At 46.9% G+C, this 18,435-nt stretch overlaps 1 protein-coding gene across 1 annotated transcript in view; it reads left to right on the top strand.

The window, feature by feature from the left end:
- RBKS (ribokinase) overlaps window positions 1-18,435 on the top strand; it is a 155,767-nt gene that overhangs the window by 30,129 nt on the left and 107,203 nt on the right. Inside the window, exons 3-4 of the mRNA XM_063918903.1 lie at window positions 10,741-10,873; window positions 17,495-17,558. Of these exons, the coding sequence (XP_063774973.1) occupies window positions 10,741-10,873; window positions 17,495-17,558 (197 nt within the window). The remainder of the gene's footprint in view (window positions 1-10,740; window positions 10,874-17,494; window positions 17,559-18,435) is intronic.

The following is an 18,435-nucleotide window of genomic DNA, read 5'->3' as shown; positions in this document are numbered from 1 at the left end:
TGCCAGTTACAGTGCCCCGCAGTGCTGGATAAAATGCCCCACAGTGCTGGATACAATGCCCCACAGTGCCAGTTACATGCCCCACAGTGCCAGTTACAGTGCCCCACAGTGCCAGTTACAGTGCCCCACAGTACTGGATAAAATGCCCCACAGTGCTGGATAAAATGCCCCACAGTGCTGGATACAATGCCCCACAGTGCCAGTTACATGCCCCACAGTGCCAGTTACAGTGCCCCACAGTGCCCCACAGTGCTGGATACAATGCCCCACAGTGCCTGTGACATGCCCCACAGTGCCAGGCCCCCCGTGCCGCCGCCGGACCCCCGTCACTAACCTCTTGTGAGGGGAGGAGAGCGCAGGGCAGCGCCTCTCCTTCCCCTTGCTGCTCCAGGTCTCTGGACGCCGGCGGCTGTCTGGCGCCGGTTCGCTAGCCAATCAGAGCTCGCGGACCGGCAGCCAATCAGGAGCCGGTCCGCAAGCCCTGATTGGCTAGCGCCGGAGACCGGACACGGCAGCGCTGCTGGCAGCGCTGCTAGTGCTCCCAGCGGCGGTGAGGGGAGGGAGAGACGCTGCGCTCTCTCCTCCCCTCACATTTAGGGTTAACGGGGCGAGTGGGGCATGATGCCCTGGACGCCGGCGGCGCCCCCCTCTCCTGGGCCTGCCAGGGCGCCCAGGGCACGTGCCCCACTCGCCCTACCCTAGTTACGCCTCTGGTGAGGTATATGTGAGGTATGTGTGAGGTAAGGATGTGCGGGTCGTGGTGGCCACTAACCTCCAGGCTGCTGCTGTGAGATGGTGACTGCAGAGGGAGGGAGCTCAGACCCAGCAGCAATGGGTCGTGGTCAGCATTCCCTCCTGGCCCCGTTCCGCCGCACACTGTCCGCCCCGTCTGACGGGCGTCATTCCTCCATCCTGCATGGCAGCGTCAGCTGCTGTGATCGCGGAGCATAGGTAAGCGTTCGGAGCCCTGTGGGCGGGCAGGCATGGTGTTTCCCTGGAGAGGTGCGGCGCGCGTCCTTAGGCTGCAGACGGAGGGAGCTCCGGCCCAGCAGCAATGTTGATTAGTGCGTGTCCCGTCCTGGCGCTGTCCCGCTGCACATGCTCCGCACCGCTTGCCGCTGAGCATGGCAGCCCTTGTCTGTATGCTGCAGATGCTGATCTAGCGGTGCCTGAGCTAGCGCCCTCTCCCTGGGGTGTGGGTGTCAGGCGGCAGGTATGGTGTGTAGGTGGGAGAGGAGCTGCGGGCGGCGACTTGCTGCCTGCAAGTACCCTCCATATCAGCGCTGTTCCCCTCCCTGCAGATAGTGTCAGTGGCCGTGGTGTACTTTTGCTACTGGTGGCCAGGGCCGGTGCTAGGGTGTTCGGCGCCCCCCTGCAAACTATGAATTTTGCGCCCTCCCATATTCCTTTGTTGTGCATCGGGAAAAGTGGTGTGGTCTCACAACGAAGGGGCATGGCTAGCACAATCTTATTCATCTTATACGTAATGCCCCACCCGTAGTAGTAGCGTCCTTATACGTAATGCCCCACCCGTAGTAGTAGCGTCCATATACGTAATGCCCCCCCAATAGTAGTAGTGTCCTTATACATAATGCCCCCCCAGTAGTAGTAGCAGTTATATGTAATGCTCCCCAACAGTATTAGTAGCGTCCTTATACATAATGCCCCACCCGTAGTAGTAGCGTCCATATACGTAATGCCCCACCCGTAGTAGTAGCGTCCATATACGTAATGCCCCCCCAATAGTAGTAGTGTCCTTATACATAATGCCCCCCCAGTAGTAGTAGCAGTTATATGTAATGCTCCCCAACAGTATTAGTAGCGTCCTTATACATAATGCCCCCCCAGTAGTAGTAGCATCCTTATACATAATGCCCCCCCAGTAGTAGTAGCATCCTTATACATAATGCCCCCCCAGTAGTAGTAGCGTCCTAATACATAATGCCCCCCCAATAGTAGTAGTGTCCTTATACATAATGCCCCCCCAGTAGTAGTAGCAGTTATATGTAATGCCCCACAACAGTAATAGTAGCATCCTTATACGTAATGCCCCACCCGTAGTAGTAGCGTCCTTATACGTAGTATAGCAGTTATATGTAATGCCCCCCAACAGTAATAGTAGCGTCCTTATACGTAATGCCACTCCTGTAGTAGTATCATCCTTATACATAATGTGCCCCCAGTAGTAGTACCGTCCTTATACATAATGCCCCCCCCAGTAGTAGTAGCATCCTTACATGTAATGCCCTCCCAGTAGTAGTAGCACCGTCCTTATACATAATGCCCCCCAGAAGTAATAGAGTCCTTATACATAATGCCCCCCCCAGTAGTAGCGTCCTTATATGTAATGCCCCCCAGTATTAGTAGCCTCCTTATACGTAATGTCCCCCTATAGTAGTAGCGTCCTTATACGTAATGCCCCCCCTAGAGTAGTAGCGTCCTTATACGTAATGCCCCCCCATAGTAGTAGCGTCCTTATACGTAATGCCCCCCCATAGTAGTAGCGTCCTTATACGTAATGCCCCCATAGTAGTAGCGTCCTTATACGTAATGCCCCCCAATAGTAGTAGCGTCCTTATACGTAATGCCCCCCTATAGTAGTAGCGTCCTTATCCGTAATGCCCCCCCTATAGTAGTAGCGTCATTATACGTAATGCCACCCCTATATTAGTAGCGTCCTTGCATGTAATGGCCCCCCCAGCAGTGGCGTCCATAAAGTGCGCACACACAGACATACCTCACACACACACAATTCACACATATATACAAACACACACACCCCACCAAATATACACACACACACACACACACCACTACACACACCTACACACACACACACACACTATACACACACACACATTTCTCTCTCACCCTCCACTTACCAAGTCTGGCTGGCCGTCACTGCAATGCTGATTCCACCACTGTTTAGCGTCTGGTCCCGTGTAGCTCCGTCCCTCTATTCCGTGTAGCTCCTCCCCTTCGTGACGCCATAGCCCCGCCCCCTTTTCGGGCCCCGCTCTGCACAGCACACAGGCCGCTGTCACAGGTGATTGGGGGGGGGGGAGGACAGGCACAGCAGCCGGCAGCTAGTGGCCAGCCTCACCTCCTATACTGTAAGGTAGGGTCTTGCACCTGACTGCTGCTGGCGCTGGGTATGGGGTAGCTCCCTGCAGCAGATGCAGTTGACTCCGCCCAGCTCTGTGACTCCGCCCAGCGTTACGAGCACAGAGTCACAGATTAAGGCAAATATATAGGAGATACTGATAGTGCATGCATGATAAATAGCAGCAAAATACACCATAGTCCTGTGCATCTTCTGATCCCTTCAGGAGGGAGGGGGTGGGTGGGCCCACCAGGGGGGGGTTAGCATCTGTATCCCTGTAGGCCAGTCTAACCCTGTGTGCAATGACTTGAAACTGAAGGCGCAGTCTCTGCCCCAAATGAGTTTACAATTTAAGGCAGGGGTTCCCAATCACCGTCCGTAAGGAACACTAACAGTCCAGGTTTTAAGGATAGCCATTTTTGACCACATGTGACTTGATGAGTACTTCAATTATTTTTCCTTTAGCCATCTGTGCCCTGCCATGGATATCACTAAAACCTGGACCGTTACTGTGCCTTGAGGACTGAGTTAGGGTAACACTAATTTAAGGGGTCAATTCAATTAGGGGGGGTGGGCACGATGTGGAACACCAGTGATGTCACCCTCCATCGTTTCTTAATTGCCCCTTTTAGTTTGCACACCCTATTTGGGTGTGCAATAAAATGCATGATTCACATGTGCACTGCGTTGCCAATAATTGAATTAGCCCCTGTGTGGAACAATGGCCCTCATTCCGAGTTGTTCGCTCGCTAGCTGCTTTTAGCAGCTTTGCACACGCTAAGCCGCCGCCCTCTGGGAGTGTATCTTAGCTTAGCAGAATTGCGAACAAAAGATTAGCAGAATAGCGATTAGAAATTTCTTAGCAGTTTCTGAGTAGCTCGAGACTTACTCCTACACTGCGATCAGTTCAGTCAGTTTCGTTCCTGGTTTGACGTCACAAACACGCCCAGCGTTCGCCCAGACACTCCCCCGTTTCTCCAGCCACTCCCGCGTTTTTCCCAGAAACGGTAGCGTTTTTTCGCACACTCCCATAAAACGGACAGTTTCCGCCCAGAAACACCCACTTACTGTCAATCACACTCCGATCACCAGAACGATGAAAAATCCTCGTTATGCCGTGAGTAAAATACCTAACTTTTGAGTAAAATAACTAAGCGCATTCGCTCTGCGAACCTTGCGCATGCGCAGTAAGCGACTAATCGCAATATAGAGAAAATCGGCAACGAGCGAACAACTCGGAATGACCACCAATGTGGGGTAAGTGTATGTGGCTAGTGTAAGTTAAATACCTAATCAACCGCCATATTAAAGCATCCATTGGCTGTTGCCGTTTCCGTGTACTACCGGTGGTCTGGTGCTGTTGGAATGAGACTAAAGAATGGAAGGTGGAGAATCTCCGGCCTATTGGAGTTGGCTATTGCTCTGTTACTCCACAGGCTTATGTCTTATGGTAACCCACCAGTTCAGAGTAACTGTGCTTATATGCCCACGACACTCCCACTAAAGGGAACAGTTCTGTGCGTCCACATGGACACCTCCCAGAAGCGCCCATTTCACAGAAAGAGTGATCCGCCAACACTTGCCACCTCCATCCCTGTGCGTATGCCTGATCTGGCAGATGCTCAGTTGCCAATTTCTTTCGATGACAGAAGTGGCGTACAGTGGAATCCACGAGATACGTCCGCCTCAGAATCAGACCCAGAGGACACTTGTCTACAGAAGATGTGGTGGCAGCTGCTGTTAGCAAGGAGACCGCAGGGATCCACATAGGAGGGACAGAGGTGGCAATAGCAGTGACAGCTGACTGCAATGGTTCCAGCTGAACTAAGATGGTGTTCAGTAGATCTTCCAAACAGCCATGTCCTTCAAGGGAGGACACTTCTCATCATCATCATCTTCATTTATATAGAGAGCACCACCCATTCGGTAGCAGATATGATATACATGACTGCAGTAACCTTAATAACGTAAATGCAATAAACAAGATAACCAATATATCAATATAATTAGGCACAATAACATGGATAGTCATGAAGCCTAAGACAGGACGATGTAGATAGACAAGAAACATAGGAGTGACAATGCCCAGGAGAAACTGTAATCTAGATGGGACAGGTAATGACAGACAGACAGTGGTTGGATTGGAAAGGGACAGGAATAAGTAGAGGAATTGTAATACTGTACTTGAGCATCTAGGAGCAGGTAGGGAATGCAACCTGAAGAGGTGAGTTATCAGAATCCGTTTACTGCCAAGTATATCCGTACATAATACACAAGGAATTAGTTTCCGTTGACCACAGCTCCCAGACAAGATACAACACATGACATAACGGGTGTAGTATGGTATGCCGGCGGTCGGGCTCCCGGCGACCAGCATACCGGCGCCGGGAGCCCGACCGCCGGCATACCGACAGTGTGGCGAGCGCAAATGAGCCCCTTGCGGGCTCGCTGCGCGCACCACGCTATTTTATTCTCCCTCCAGGGGGGTCGTGGACCCCCACGAGGGAGAATAAGTGTCGGTATGGCGGCTGTCGGGATTCCGGCGCCGGTATACTGTGCGCCGGGATCCCGACAGCCGGTATACTGAAGACCACCCGACATAACATAGGGAAGAGAAGCATGACGGATGCTGTGAGGAGGGGTTTGAAGTATTGTAGATTGGGGAAGAGTCTGGTGGGATGAAGTATGGAGTTCTATAGGCAGGGTGCAGTGACGGAGAAGTTGGAGACAGGATTGGGAGTTATGAGAAGTGATGATAGTAGAAGATCGGACGTTGAGCTGTGTAGTCTTGTTGGGGTGTATCTCATGAAGTCAGATATAGACGAAGGTGAAACATTAGTGAGTACTTTGTAGGTGAGGAGCTTGGACTAAGGGGGTCATTCCGACCTTATCGCACGCTGACGTTTTTCGCAGCACAGGATTTGGCTGCAGCCTTCATCATTGGCTGTAAGAGGGTCTCAGCGCTTCTCTAGTTGCCCATGGTCCTTACAAATGTCTAACTGCTTTATGCTTGTGAGAAGATGATTTGGAGAGAGTAGGGCACACGTCAAATTTGTTAGCAGTTGGACAAAACCATGTGCACTGCAGGTGTGACAGATATAACATGTGCAGAGAGAGTTAGATTTGGGTGGGTTATTTTGTTTCTGTGCAGGGTAAATACTGGCTGCTTTATTTTTACACTGCAATTTAGATTTCAGTTTAAACACACCCCACCCAAATCTAACTCTCTCTGCACATGTTACATCTGCCTTCCCTACCCCCCTGCAGTGCACATTCTGACCTGATCACACGCTGCCGTTTTTTGCAGCGCATCGATCAGGTCACTACTGCGCATGCGTATGCACCGCAATGCGCAGGTGCGTCGTACGGGTACACAGCGGATCGTTGCTGAGCGATGGATTTAGCATAGAATCCATCCGCACAGCCGATCGCAAGGAGATTGACAGGAAGAAGGCGATTATGGGTGGCAACTGCCCGTTTTCTGGGAGTGTTTGGAAAAACGCAGGCGTGTCCAAGCGTTTGCAGGGCGGGTGTCTGACGTCAATTCCGGGACCGGACAGGCTGAAGTGATCGCAGCGGCTGAGTAAGTTCTGAGCTACTCGGAAACTGCACAAAGTGTTTTTGTACCGCTCGGCTGCACACGCGTTCGCACACTTGCAAAGCGAAAATGCACTCCCCAGTGGGTGGCGACTATGCGTTTGCACGGCTGCAAAAAGTAGCTAGCGAGCTATCAACTCTGAATGACCCCCTTGGTTTTGCCCAACTGCTAACAAATTTGCTGCTACGATCAGGTCTGAATTACCCCCTTTGTGAATTGTAATTAAAGTTGTTCTTTAAACTACAAATTTATTTATTTTCCAAACAAATCAAAAATGACAAATCCTGCCCTCGGAGAGCCATGTATGCAAAAACAGCAGAAAAATATAGCAACTTTAAAAAGAAAATAGAAGAGAGAAGAAAAGAAAGAAGGACTGTAGACATTATTAGTTACAGACGTAAATTATTCCGGATTAAATATACAGGCAATTGTTACCAACGAAATGTCATTTTGAACAACGCTGGTATTTTTCCTCCATTGAACGAATGTAACATTTTCTTCTGACATTTCAACTAACGGTCTCTAATGTGTTTTCAAAATAAAACGTATTTTCTTACGATTACGTCTTTCCTGGAATAAGATGCTATTTTAAGACTGTGGTGTTGGTGTTGGAGAAGGTGTAATAGATTAAGGTTCCTCACAGTCCGAGGTGTAAATAGCTTTTCCTAACAGACTTAATTTTAGTATACTGACCTCTCTTGAGATTTGCAGAACATTGAGGCCCTCATTCCGAGTTGATCGGTCGCAAGGCGAATTTAGCAGAGTTACACACGCTAAGCCGCCGCCTACTGGGAGTGAATCTTAGCTTCTTAAAATTGCGACCGATGTATTCGCAATATTGCGATTACTAACTACTTAGCAGTTTCAGAGTAGCTCCAGACTTACTCTGCCTGTGCGATCATTTCAGTGCTTGTCGTTCCTGGTTGACGTCACAAACACACCCAGCGTTCGCCCAGGCACTCCCACCGTTTCCCCGGCCACTCCTGCGTTTTTTCCGGAAACGGTAGCGTTTTCAGCCACACGCCCCTGAAACGCCGTGTTTCCGCCCAGTAACACCCATTTCCTGTCAATCACATTACGATCGCCGGAGCGAAGAAAAAGCCGTGAGTAAAATTACTTTCATCATAGTAAAGTTACTTGGCGCAGTCGCAGTGCGAACATTGCGCATGCGTACTAAGCGGATTTTCACTGCGATGCGATGAAAAATACCGAGCGAACAACTCGGAATGAGGGCCTGAGCTATTACTTTTGCTTTTTGTTAGATATTTTTGCAGAACGCACAATGAATATTACTTATTACAGAGTTTTACAGAGAATATTTAACCAGTCAAATCCCTAAACAGGCTTTACCTTGGGTTAGATTAGATCCACTTACTTCCGGAATATTAGAAGTTTTGGAGCTAGATACCAAATGGATTCAGGATGATTTGCCGGCGTACGGGATGCGGCGGTCAGAATAATGACGCTGGCATCCCGATGAAATCCCGACAGGTGGAGGTAAGACTGGTCCCCCCCCCCGTCACCTATCCCCTAACCCTCCCTTCCCACAGACTAACTGTAACCTCCCACTTAGTGCCTGACCCTAATCTCCCCCCAGTGGTGCCTAACCCTAACACCCCCCCCCCCCCTCCCCGCAGCCTAACCCTCCCCCCTGCGTGCACTTTGTGAGTCATCTTAACTCCATCCCCCCGGCCCTAACCCGCCCCGGACTCTGTCAGGATTCCAGCGTCAACATTTTGTCAACTGTCTGTATTCCTGAGTCAGCATTTCGGCTCCAGGGATCCAGACAGCCACCATCTTCACCGCACCCCACAACAATACTGTCTACTCAGAAAATCATTAAGTTGCTCTCCGAGCATTGCCTTGCTTCTTTGGAAGTCTGTCCCCCATCTGAAGTCATTGACAGTAACAGTTTGCCTCCCAGGCTCCCACTAATTCAATCAAAATCCATAGTCCATACAGTGTAATTACATAATACAAAATAGGCTCCGTCCCAGTCTGTCCAAGACATGCTGCGATCCAGCCAGAAGCACAGGTCTTTGCATGAAATTACACCCATTTCATAGGCTACATCTCGGGACTGTCCCTCAGAAATCAGACAGTTGGAAGGTATGCCGTCAGCTGGTGAGGAAGAGGAGGATACTGCCTTGCAGGTGGCTAGGAGGGGTTCAGTATGATTTCCCGATCAACGGAATGCCGGCGTTCAGAATACCGGCTGCGGCATCCCGTCCATCAGAATCCCAACAGGCCCCCGTAACCCTCACCTGTTGCATACCCCAACCCTCCCTAGTGGGTGCCGAACCCTAACCCTCCCCGGTGGTGCCTAACCCTAACATCCCCTGCTAAGTGCCCAACCCTCCCTCCCCAGTACCTAACCCTAACCCTCCTAATGGCGAAAACAAGCATCCCGCTGAAAGAAGGATCAGGATTCCGGACGTCAGTTTTTAGACGCAAGGATCCCTAGTCCTGTGAGGCTTTAGACGTCAGTGTTCCTGCAGCCGACGGGTTTCTGGCATAGGTATTTTGAACGCTGTGATCCCGTCCGTTGGGAAGCTGACTGCTTCCCAGCTAGGAGATGCAGTAATTACACTAAGCACTCAGTCAGCGCTTGCAGCACTAATGGTCTGCATATTCTTTCAATAAATGGCTTTCACTAGAATAATGCTTGTTTAATCCAAATTGGGCCTGACCTAGTGTTGAGGCACGCCCATGTGCAAAGTGTTTCAAGGGGGTATTTCAGACTTGATTGCAGCAGCAAATTTGTTAGCAGTTGGGCAAAACCATGTGCACTGCTGGTGGGGCAGATGTAACGTGCAGAGAGAGTTAGATTTGGGTGGGGTGTGTTCAAACTGAAATCTAAATTGCAGTGTAAAAATTAAGCAGCCAGTATTTACCCTGCACAGAAACAAAATAACCCACCCAAATCTAACTCTCTCTGCACATGTTATATCTGCCCCACCTGCAGTGCACATAGTTTTGCCCAACTGCTAACAAATTTGCTGCTGCGATCAGGTCTGACTTACCCCCATGTGTTTCTGAACTGCCATGCGGACGCAGGTATGACAGATGCGGGGTGTTATGCAACTGAGTAGTATCTTCAGTTGCGACTTAAAATGGCGTAAGTGGGCTGTAACTGCGCGTTCTCACGTAGGCAGAGTTGAGTGAAGGTGTGTTGTCAAATCTGCTGGCTAATATGATGAGGATGACGACGAGTACCAAACTAAGCATACCGAAAGGGCCGGACGGATCCCAAAAATACATATATCTCCCCACACGAACGAACATTTATAATTATTAATATTACCAATTATTCATATAGTGCACACATATACAGAGAATATTTGGCCATCCAAATGAGTCCCTGCCCCAGTGGAATTTACAGTCTATGGCCCTCATTCCGAGTTGATCGCATGCATCGAATGAGGGTGAGCTGGCATACCATTGCCGGAGTTTCATAGGAATCTTGGGTATGGGTATGTTGTTCACTCTGGCCCTCATTCCGAGTTGTTCGCTCGTTCTTTTTCATCGCATCGCAGTGAAAATCCGCTTAGTACGCATGCGCAAAGTTCGCACTGCGACTGCGCCAAGTAACTTTACTATGAAGAAAGTATTTTTACTCACGGCTTTTTCTTCGCTCCGGCGATCGTAATGTGATTGACAGGAAATGGGTGTTACTGGGCGGAAACACGGCGTTTCAGGGGCGTGTGGCTGAAAACGCTACCGTTTCCGGAAAAAACGCAGGAGTGGCCGGAGAAACGGTGGGAGTGCCTGGGCGAACGCTGGGTGTGTTTGTGACGTCAACCAGGAACGACAAGCACTGAAATGATCGCACAGGCAGAGTAAGTCTGGAGCTACTCAGAAACTGCTAAGTAGTTAGTAATCGCAATATTGCGAATACATCGGTCGCAATTTTAAGAAGCTAAGATTCACTCCCAGTAGGCGGCGGCTTAGCGTGTGTAACTCTGCTAAATTCGCCTTGCGACCGATCAACTCGGAATGAGGGCCTCTGTTGTAAGACTGTCCTATCCCTTTTTCACAGTATAACCCCTCGCCTGCCTAAGGCCGGAGAGACGATACACGGGAGCAAGTTCTTCATAGGATTTGGGGGCAAAGGAGCAAACCAGTGTATACAAGCAGCTCGGCTCGGGGCTCGGACAGCCATGGTCTGCAAGGTAAGGAGGTCTCTACCCATTTAGGGGGAAATAAAGTAACCTATACACAAAGACCCAGATTTATCAAGCTTTGGAGAGTGATAAATTACTCGGTGATAAAGTACCAGCCAATCAGCTCGTAACTGTCATCTTTCAAACCCAGCCTTTAAGACGACAGAAGCGGTTTGGGTGGTACTTTATCATCGTGTTAATGAACCACTCTCCAAGGCTTTATAAATCTGAGCCAATATATATACAATCAGGAAATCCCGTGTGATTAATCATTTTCGTATTGGAAATTCCTTGAGTTGGAAGACAGAATAAACCTGCAGGTCTGAGCTAAGTAATTGTACAATGAAGATGAAATTCCAGTCCAGTCTCTCAGCAATCCTTCCTATTGTGTGACTCACGCTGGGGTGCTGTAATACATTAGGAGCTTTGTAAACTATTGCTATAAACTAGCCAGCGCTCAAAAAGTGTCATATGCAAGCATGACAAGTCCTTAGATGTTATGTCATGTTGAACGTCGCTGCCCCAGATTCTGACTGCTCTAGAACTTTGGGACAGATCCCAGTTGAGAGAGAGAGTTTGCAGTGACTATAAGACAGAACTCTTTCACATTGTAAATCTTCGAATGGTTACACTTGCGTTTAACCAGGGATGGTTTGTTTCTTACATTGTTATATATGTTTGGGCCAGACCGCTACTGACAGAGGGTTCTGTTTTAAAACTTCACTTTGAAGTTTAATATGTAACATCTCTGTTACACTGGTTGAAATTGTTAAGGATTTGAGATGGAAGAGAACTGAATTTCTCAACGTGGTGCACTTGAGAAAGTGAAACGCGTCATGGTTTGTGTTAGGACTCTGTTGTGTCATGTTACCTGGCAGTATCTATTCTCCGCCACTAGGGGTCGCCAGGCTTTCGGTTTTGTGAGCTGCAGTACTGGTCCTTACCAGAGGTGCTGCTCTTCTGACTCAATTATCAGCATGGATTTCACCTGAGACTTGACTAATTTTAAGTCTAAATATAAATAACTATAATAGAGAGCGCAAACATACATAATAATAAAAACAATTTATTATTGTGAACAGCATTAAAATTCAATTAGTATAATAATATACAACGGAGCTAAAGAGCCATGTGCCAATATAAAGAGACACTAGATCATATCATAACATATATTCATGATGAATTGGGATAATTATATTGATGTAATCCCTTTTTAACTCCTATGATGGTTGATCCAGTAAGAAAGGAGAAAAGAAGAAAAAAGTTCCTTAGTATTCAAGATAATAATTATTCAGCTGAATCCCTGTTATTATATGCAGTGCCTGTAGTATAGTAAATTGCCTCATTAGATGGTACCAGTATTCATGCAGTGGTGCGCAATGATTCTCCAACAATAAGGTGATTTAAACTCCTTTAACAATGTAATGATGACACCCCTCTGCCGTTATTAGGGTAAAATCTCACCATACATGCAGTTCTTAATGCCGTGTCCTATTGCACAAGGACGAAGTGGCTGCAGCGGCGGTGGATGTTTGATGTTGGTGCCGGGTCCTATCGCACAAGGACCAAACGGCACATGCAAAAGTGGCAGCAACCAAGTTGGAAATCACTATGGTGAAACGCACCTGGATGGGCACTACAGGTCTTAGATGCAGCTGGGTAAAGATGTCCCGGATATAGGGAGTTATTGGTGCGGCTCCGTAACTCCGTATCACAGCCCCTTGACGCGTTTCTCCGACGTAGCTCGTGTCGGTTTCTTCAGAAGGTGCGTTTTACCATGGTGATTTCCAACTTGGTTGCTGCCACTTTTGCATGTGCCGTTTGGTCCTTGTGCGATAGGACCCGGCACCAACATCAACATCCACCGCCGCTGCAGCCACTTTGTCCTTGTGCAATAGGACACGGCATTAAGAACTGCATGTATGGTGAGATTTTACCCTAATAACGGCAGAGGGGTGTCATCATTACATTGTTAAAGGAGTTTAAATCACCTTATTGTTGGAGAATCATTGCGCACCACTGCATGAATACTGGTACCATCTAATGAGGCAATTTACTATACTACAGGCACTGCATATAATAACAGGGATTCAGCTGAATAATTATTATCTTGAATACTAAGGAACTTTTTTCTTCTTTTCTCTTTTCTTACTGGATCAACCATCATAGGAGTTGAAAAGGGATTACATCAATATAATTATCCCAATTCATCATGAATATATGTTATGATATGATCTAGTGTCTCTTTATATTGGCACATGGTTCTTTAGCTCCGTTGTATATTATTATACTAATTGAATTTTAATGCTGTTCACAATAATAAATTGTTTTTATTATTATGTATGTTTGCGCTCTCTATTATAGTTATTTATAGTTTATTTGTGTATTTAGGTATAACAGAATACCTTTTGAGAGCAGCATTTACTCATTTATTTATGAATTATTAATAGAGTGGTCTTATATCTAAAGCGCCTGTATTGATTTTCCGTCTAGGATTATCTTTTAATTTAATTTTAAGTCTGCCAGGTGTCAGCATTCACTCTGAACTTTGACCTTGCTGTGAGCTCCTTTGGATTTAGGATTTCTGCAATCTGATTTAGTCTGCAATCTTCTGCATTCATTTCTGTGCATATTCTGGAGTCTACGTGTTTCTGTATCACCAAGTGTCACTACATCATCAAGTGTTTCTGCATTGTCCAGTATATCTGCAATACCAAGAATATCTGCTTGCCAAGTTTATCTGCATTCTCAAGCATACAGTGTATCTACTTTCTTAAATGTACCTTCATTCTCTGTATTCCTGCAGGTTCCAGTAACATTAAGTATCTCTGCATTATCGAGCTTATTTCCATTCTCTTGTAATTGTATTTTCCCTTCATAAACATCATTCTGAATTTATTACGACATTCCCAGGGGTTTCATAACACTTTGGTTGCATCATACCAGATGTCAATTGAAATTCATTTGCAAGGAAATTTTTATGTGTTGCAGTTTAGAAAGTAGGTTTGGAACTGCGAGGGTCAGTATATAGACACTACAGTGTGATTCTCATTGGGTGTTAATTTGGCGGCTATGTGACCTTCACTACATGAGGTATTCAGGATTTATAATGTGTAGCATTGCCTGTAACTACTATGTGATATGTAGGCGGTTATTCATTTATTTTGGTGAGGCAATTATATAAAATCTCTCAAGTGAACACTCTCCTAATTACATATTAACCTTCCAATAGATCATTGGGTTATAAATTGTGCCATAATTGTGCTAGCTAATTGTAGCTACCAGCTGTCACAATTAGCCGTACAATTAACCCCTCCTCAACTTTGGAACTCCACCCTGACCCATTTTCATCTAGAGGAAATTGCACTCTCTCATTGACTTCCTCTAATGAAAATTCTATTTTCCTACGGCTTTGCCCCTTGCCTTTCTAAGCTGCCCTACTTTAAATCTCTCATCTCCTCCCATTCCTCTTTAGCTCTATGCTTCCAAACTTCTTGAGCGGGTTGTCTACAACCAGATCACTACCTATCTTTCTACCCATTGCCTCCTTGACCTCCTCCCATCTGGTTTTTGTTCCCATCACTCAACTGAAATTCCCTCACCAAAGTCACCAATGAACTCCTCTCTGCAAAACCAAGAGTCACTCACATGGTTGATCACCCCCTTCCATCAAATCTTCCACTCAGTTGGTCTCTGTGACACTCCGCTGTCATGGTACTCTTCCTACTTGTCCAACCATTCCTTGTATGTCTCCACTTTTGCTGTCACCCCATTTCCCTTCCTTCTTCCTGTTGGTGCTCACACCAAGGCTTTGTGCTTGGTCCTCTCCTTTTCTTTCTCTACACCTGTTCCCTAAGCAAGCTCATCTTTTACTCTGATGACACCCAACTCTTTCCCTGACCTCTCTCTTCTCGTACTCTCCCATATTAGTCGTCCATCTTCTCTTGAATGTCCCACAGCGTCCTTAGACTCAACCTCTCTAAAACTGAAATCCATTTCCTCTGTTCCCCAAGTCTGATGTCTAGGTGTCATCATCAGCTCTATTCCTCTTTCTCTTCCCACATCCAATCACTCTCCATTTCCATTTCTGTAATATTTCCAGGATCCAACATTTTCTCACCCTGGAAGCCACTAAAATGCTTACCCATACCTCACTGACCTTTCTGTCTCTTGCATTGTCTCCATTTCTTCTTGCTATGCTCCTCCTCTGCTGACACCTTCTGGCAATCACTCCACTAACTTCCTGTCCCTTTCAGAATTAAATTCTTCAAAGTCCTCATCTACGCCTCCCCTCCATACATCTTCAGTCTCCTTCCCACTCAGTCTCCCTCCCACCATCCTTGGTCTTACAATGACCACTACCTCACCTCCTCCCCGATCACCTGCTACCACTCCTGACTCCAGGATTTCTCCCATGCTACTCCCATCCTTTGGAAAGCTCTCCCATGCTCCATCAGACATTCACCCAGCCACCTTACCTTCAAAAGTGCAGGGTTCCATCTGATTTCAGGTGGATCTCTGTCATCAGGTATGGGACTGCTGCAGATGCATGCTTATGGTGATGACTGATGCTTTCATATGTGGTTGGTTGCGGCACATTCGCCTAGATGTAACTTGCTCTGAATGCGGGAAAACATCTGCATTAATATCAAAGGCTGACTAGCCTACAGCCCTGAAGAAGGTCACTCGAGTAGGTGTGTGATGCAGAAACCCTGCCTTCATCTGCACTCTCTACTTTCCTCATTTTTTTAGATTGACAATGTACTAATCGTCTCATAGGGTCATCAGCAGTGAAAAGAATGTAGAAGTGGACCAGTGGAGGAGTTGTTGAATGTACTTCGCGAATGCCACCTCAAAGTTGTTTGGTTGCTATGGGCTACTCCTCCACTGTCTCCACTGCTTGATACATCAACACCAGTGTGTACAGTATGCCACACAACACAATGGGGCTTATGTCATGGTATAAATAACAATAGCGAGTAATAAAAGCTAAAGAATCCACAAGCCAACCAGCCATTGGTGGTTTATCAAAGCTTGGAGAGAGAGAAAGCACCAGCCAGTCAGATCCAAACTGCCATGTTAGAGGCTGTGTTTGAAAAATGACAGTTCCGAGCTGTTTGGTACTTTATCTCTCTCCACTTTATCTTTCTCCAAGTTTTGATAAATCTACCCCTATGTGCCTAAATTACCTCTTTGCACAAGCCCATGTCACAATAAATGTGTTACCCCATACACACTGATAGGATAGCCAGCACCAGTCATGTAGTATTAGCAGGCAGACTGAGGGGGATACTAACTGGAATAGTGTGAATGGAACGCGTGAACTTATCACCTGACTGCTTTGATAACAGCTGTTCCAGGAAATATTTTTTCACGCTGCTTTGGATAAGCTCCAGTTTACCCAGCGGAGGAGGCTGACGTTCCTGGAAGCTCTGTGTTTATTCTCCATGAAATTCCACAGTCAGCCTGTATGGCCGCAGACTATATCTGCCTCCGGACTGACTGACTGACTGACTGTGCCACCTCTTGAGGGCTTTTTACCCATGAATGATATTTTACCTAGTCTTTTTGAAATGTTTCCAATATCTCTCTGCACATGCAATTAGAAATATCCTAGGGACTGTACTTATTGGTCCTCCTGGCCTTTCCTACAAAGTTTGGGAACCACCGGTGTAAGAATAAAGCTGCCCAGTATGCAGGGGCTACATGCAAAAGCTGCTAGTATTTACTCTGCATGCAAATATAATAAATGTATTTGCTTTAATTACAAACATTAATCCTAAATGTCCATCCTCAAATTGAACCGCACCCCATTGCATTTTCTTCTGGCTAACACCTCACTTTCCCATTGACCCCCTCCCTCCTTGCTGCAACAGGCATGTAGAGTATGGTTGGCTGTGGATACAATTCTGGGTGACTCTGGGATGGACCCCTGTTCTCATTTGTGGGGAATCTTGACTTTCCCAGACAGAAAAAGCTTGAGGGTGGTTCCATTTGGATGTCTCTTGGCATTGATGCTATAGGTCAGTTATACCACAATGAGATTTTATATTATTTGGCCTACTTGTCCTCTACGTTTGCCCTTCACTCTCACCCGTTTTTTAGATCCTTGCAGCTGAGACACGCTCTCTGTGCACAGTGGGGAGGGGAGAGATACCCCGGTTCTCCCTGAATTTCTGGTCCGTTTGTTAGTCTGCACCCTCTATAGTCAGAAGTCTGTTTCTCAAGCATACTCCTCTCTATTTTTCATGTTTATTTTTTATATCTTACTTTTGTTATTAGAAAATTTTCAATAAAAGCACTTGGGGCCAAATGTAGTAGAGTGAGAGTTTCAGAAAGTGAGAGATTTGGTGAGGTTTTGCAGTTTTTCTTAAAGTGGCAAACATTTACACAGCAAGATCAACCTGGTTTTGCAGTGTAAATGATTGCCACTTTAAAAAAAAAAAACTGAAAACCTTACCAAATCTCTCACTTTCTGAAACTCTCTCACTATTACATTTGGCCCTTGATTTTAAAAAAATATATAATTTCTATAGTACAGGTATTAGAGTGTAAGCTTGGATTTTCCTGTGTCTCATGCCGAACAGTCAGTACTCCGATCAATCTGTACCACGCTTCGTCTTCATACAGGTCGGTGACGATTCTTTTGGGAACAACTACATTGAAAACTTCCAGAAGAATCAAGTTTGCACGGGTAAGAAAAGTTTTTCTTACTGTAAGTATTTTGCACAACAGAACATAGGGGAGCGGAACCCAAAGTACATTATATATTCTGAACCTCATCTTTTTAATTTGTCTCTCCTGCTGGAACGTTTTGCACACTTTCTATATGGTACGTAATCCGGAAGCTATAGGTTATCGCAGGAGCCCAATGCACCCTTTGCTCAATAGAGTTTCAGGCAACCTTCTGTCTTAGAGCTCCGTCTTACATCTTACAGCCCTCGGGTTTTGGTTGTTGAGCAGGATTATCAATCAAAAATAACAGACAAGAGGAATGAAGTCTGACTGTATAGAGGCGGTGGGGGTCATTCCGAGTTGATCGCTCGCCAGCTACTTTTTGCAGCCGTGAGAAAGCATAGTCGCCGTCCACAGGGGAGTGTATTTTAGCTGTGCAAGGGTGCGATCGCATGTGCAGCCGAGCGGTACAAAAATACTTTGTGCAGTTTCTGAGTAGCTCAGAACTTACTCAGCCGCTGCGATCACTTCAGCCTGTCCGGTCCCGGAATTGACGTCAGACACCCGCCCTGCAAACGCTCGGACACGCCTGCGTTTTTCCAAACACTCCCAGAAAACGGTCAGTTGACACCCATAAACGTCCTCTTCCTGTCCATTTCCTTGCGATCGGCTGTGCGAATGGATTCTATGCTAAATCCATCACTCAGCAACGATCCGCTTTGTATCCGTACGACGCGCCTGCGCATTGCGGTGCATACGCAGGCGCAGTAGTGACCTGATCGCTGCGCTGCGAAAAACGGCAGCGTGCGATCAGGTCGGAATGACCCCCAGTGTAAGGATCCACTGTAATTTTCAATAGGTCCATTAAACAATGCTGAAAAATTCAGAGTCCCAAA

This window comes from Pseudophryne corroboree, chromosome 4 (assembly GCF_028390025.1).
Source record: "Pseudophryne corroboree isolate aPseCor3 chromosome 4, aPseCor3.hap2, whole genome shotgun sequence".
NCBI lineage: Eukaryota > Metazoa > Chordata > Amphibia > Anura > Myobatrachidae > Pseudophryne > Pseudophryne corroboree.
This window is presented reverse-complemented; position numbering and strand designations above follow the sequence as displayed.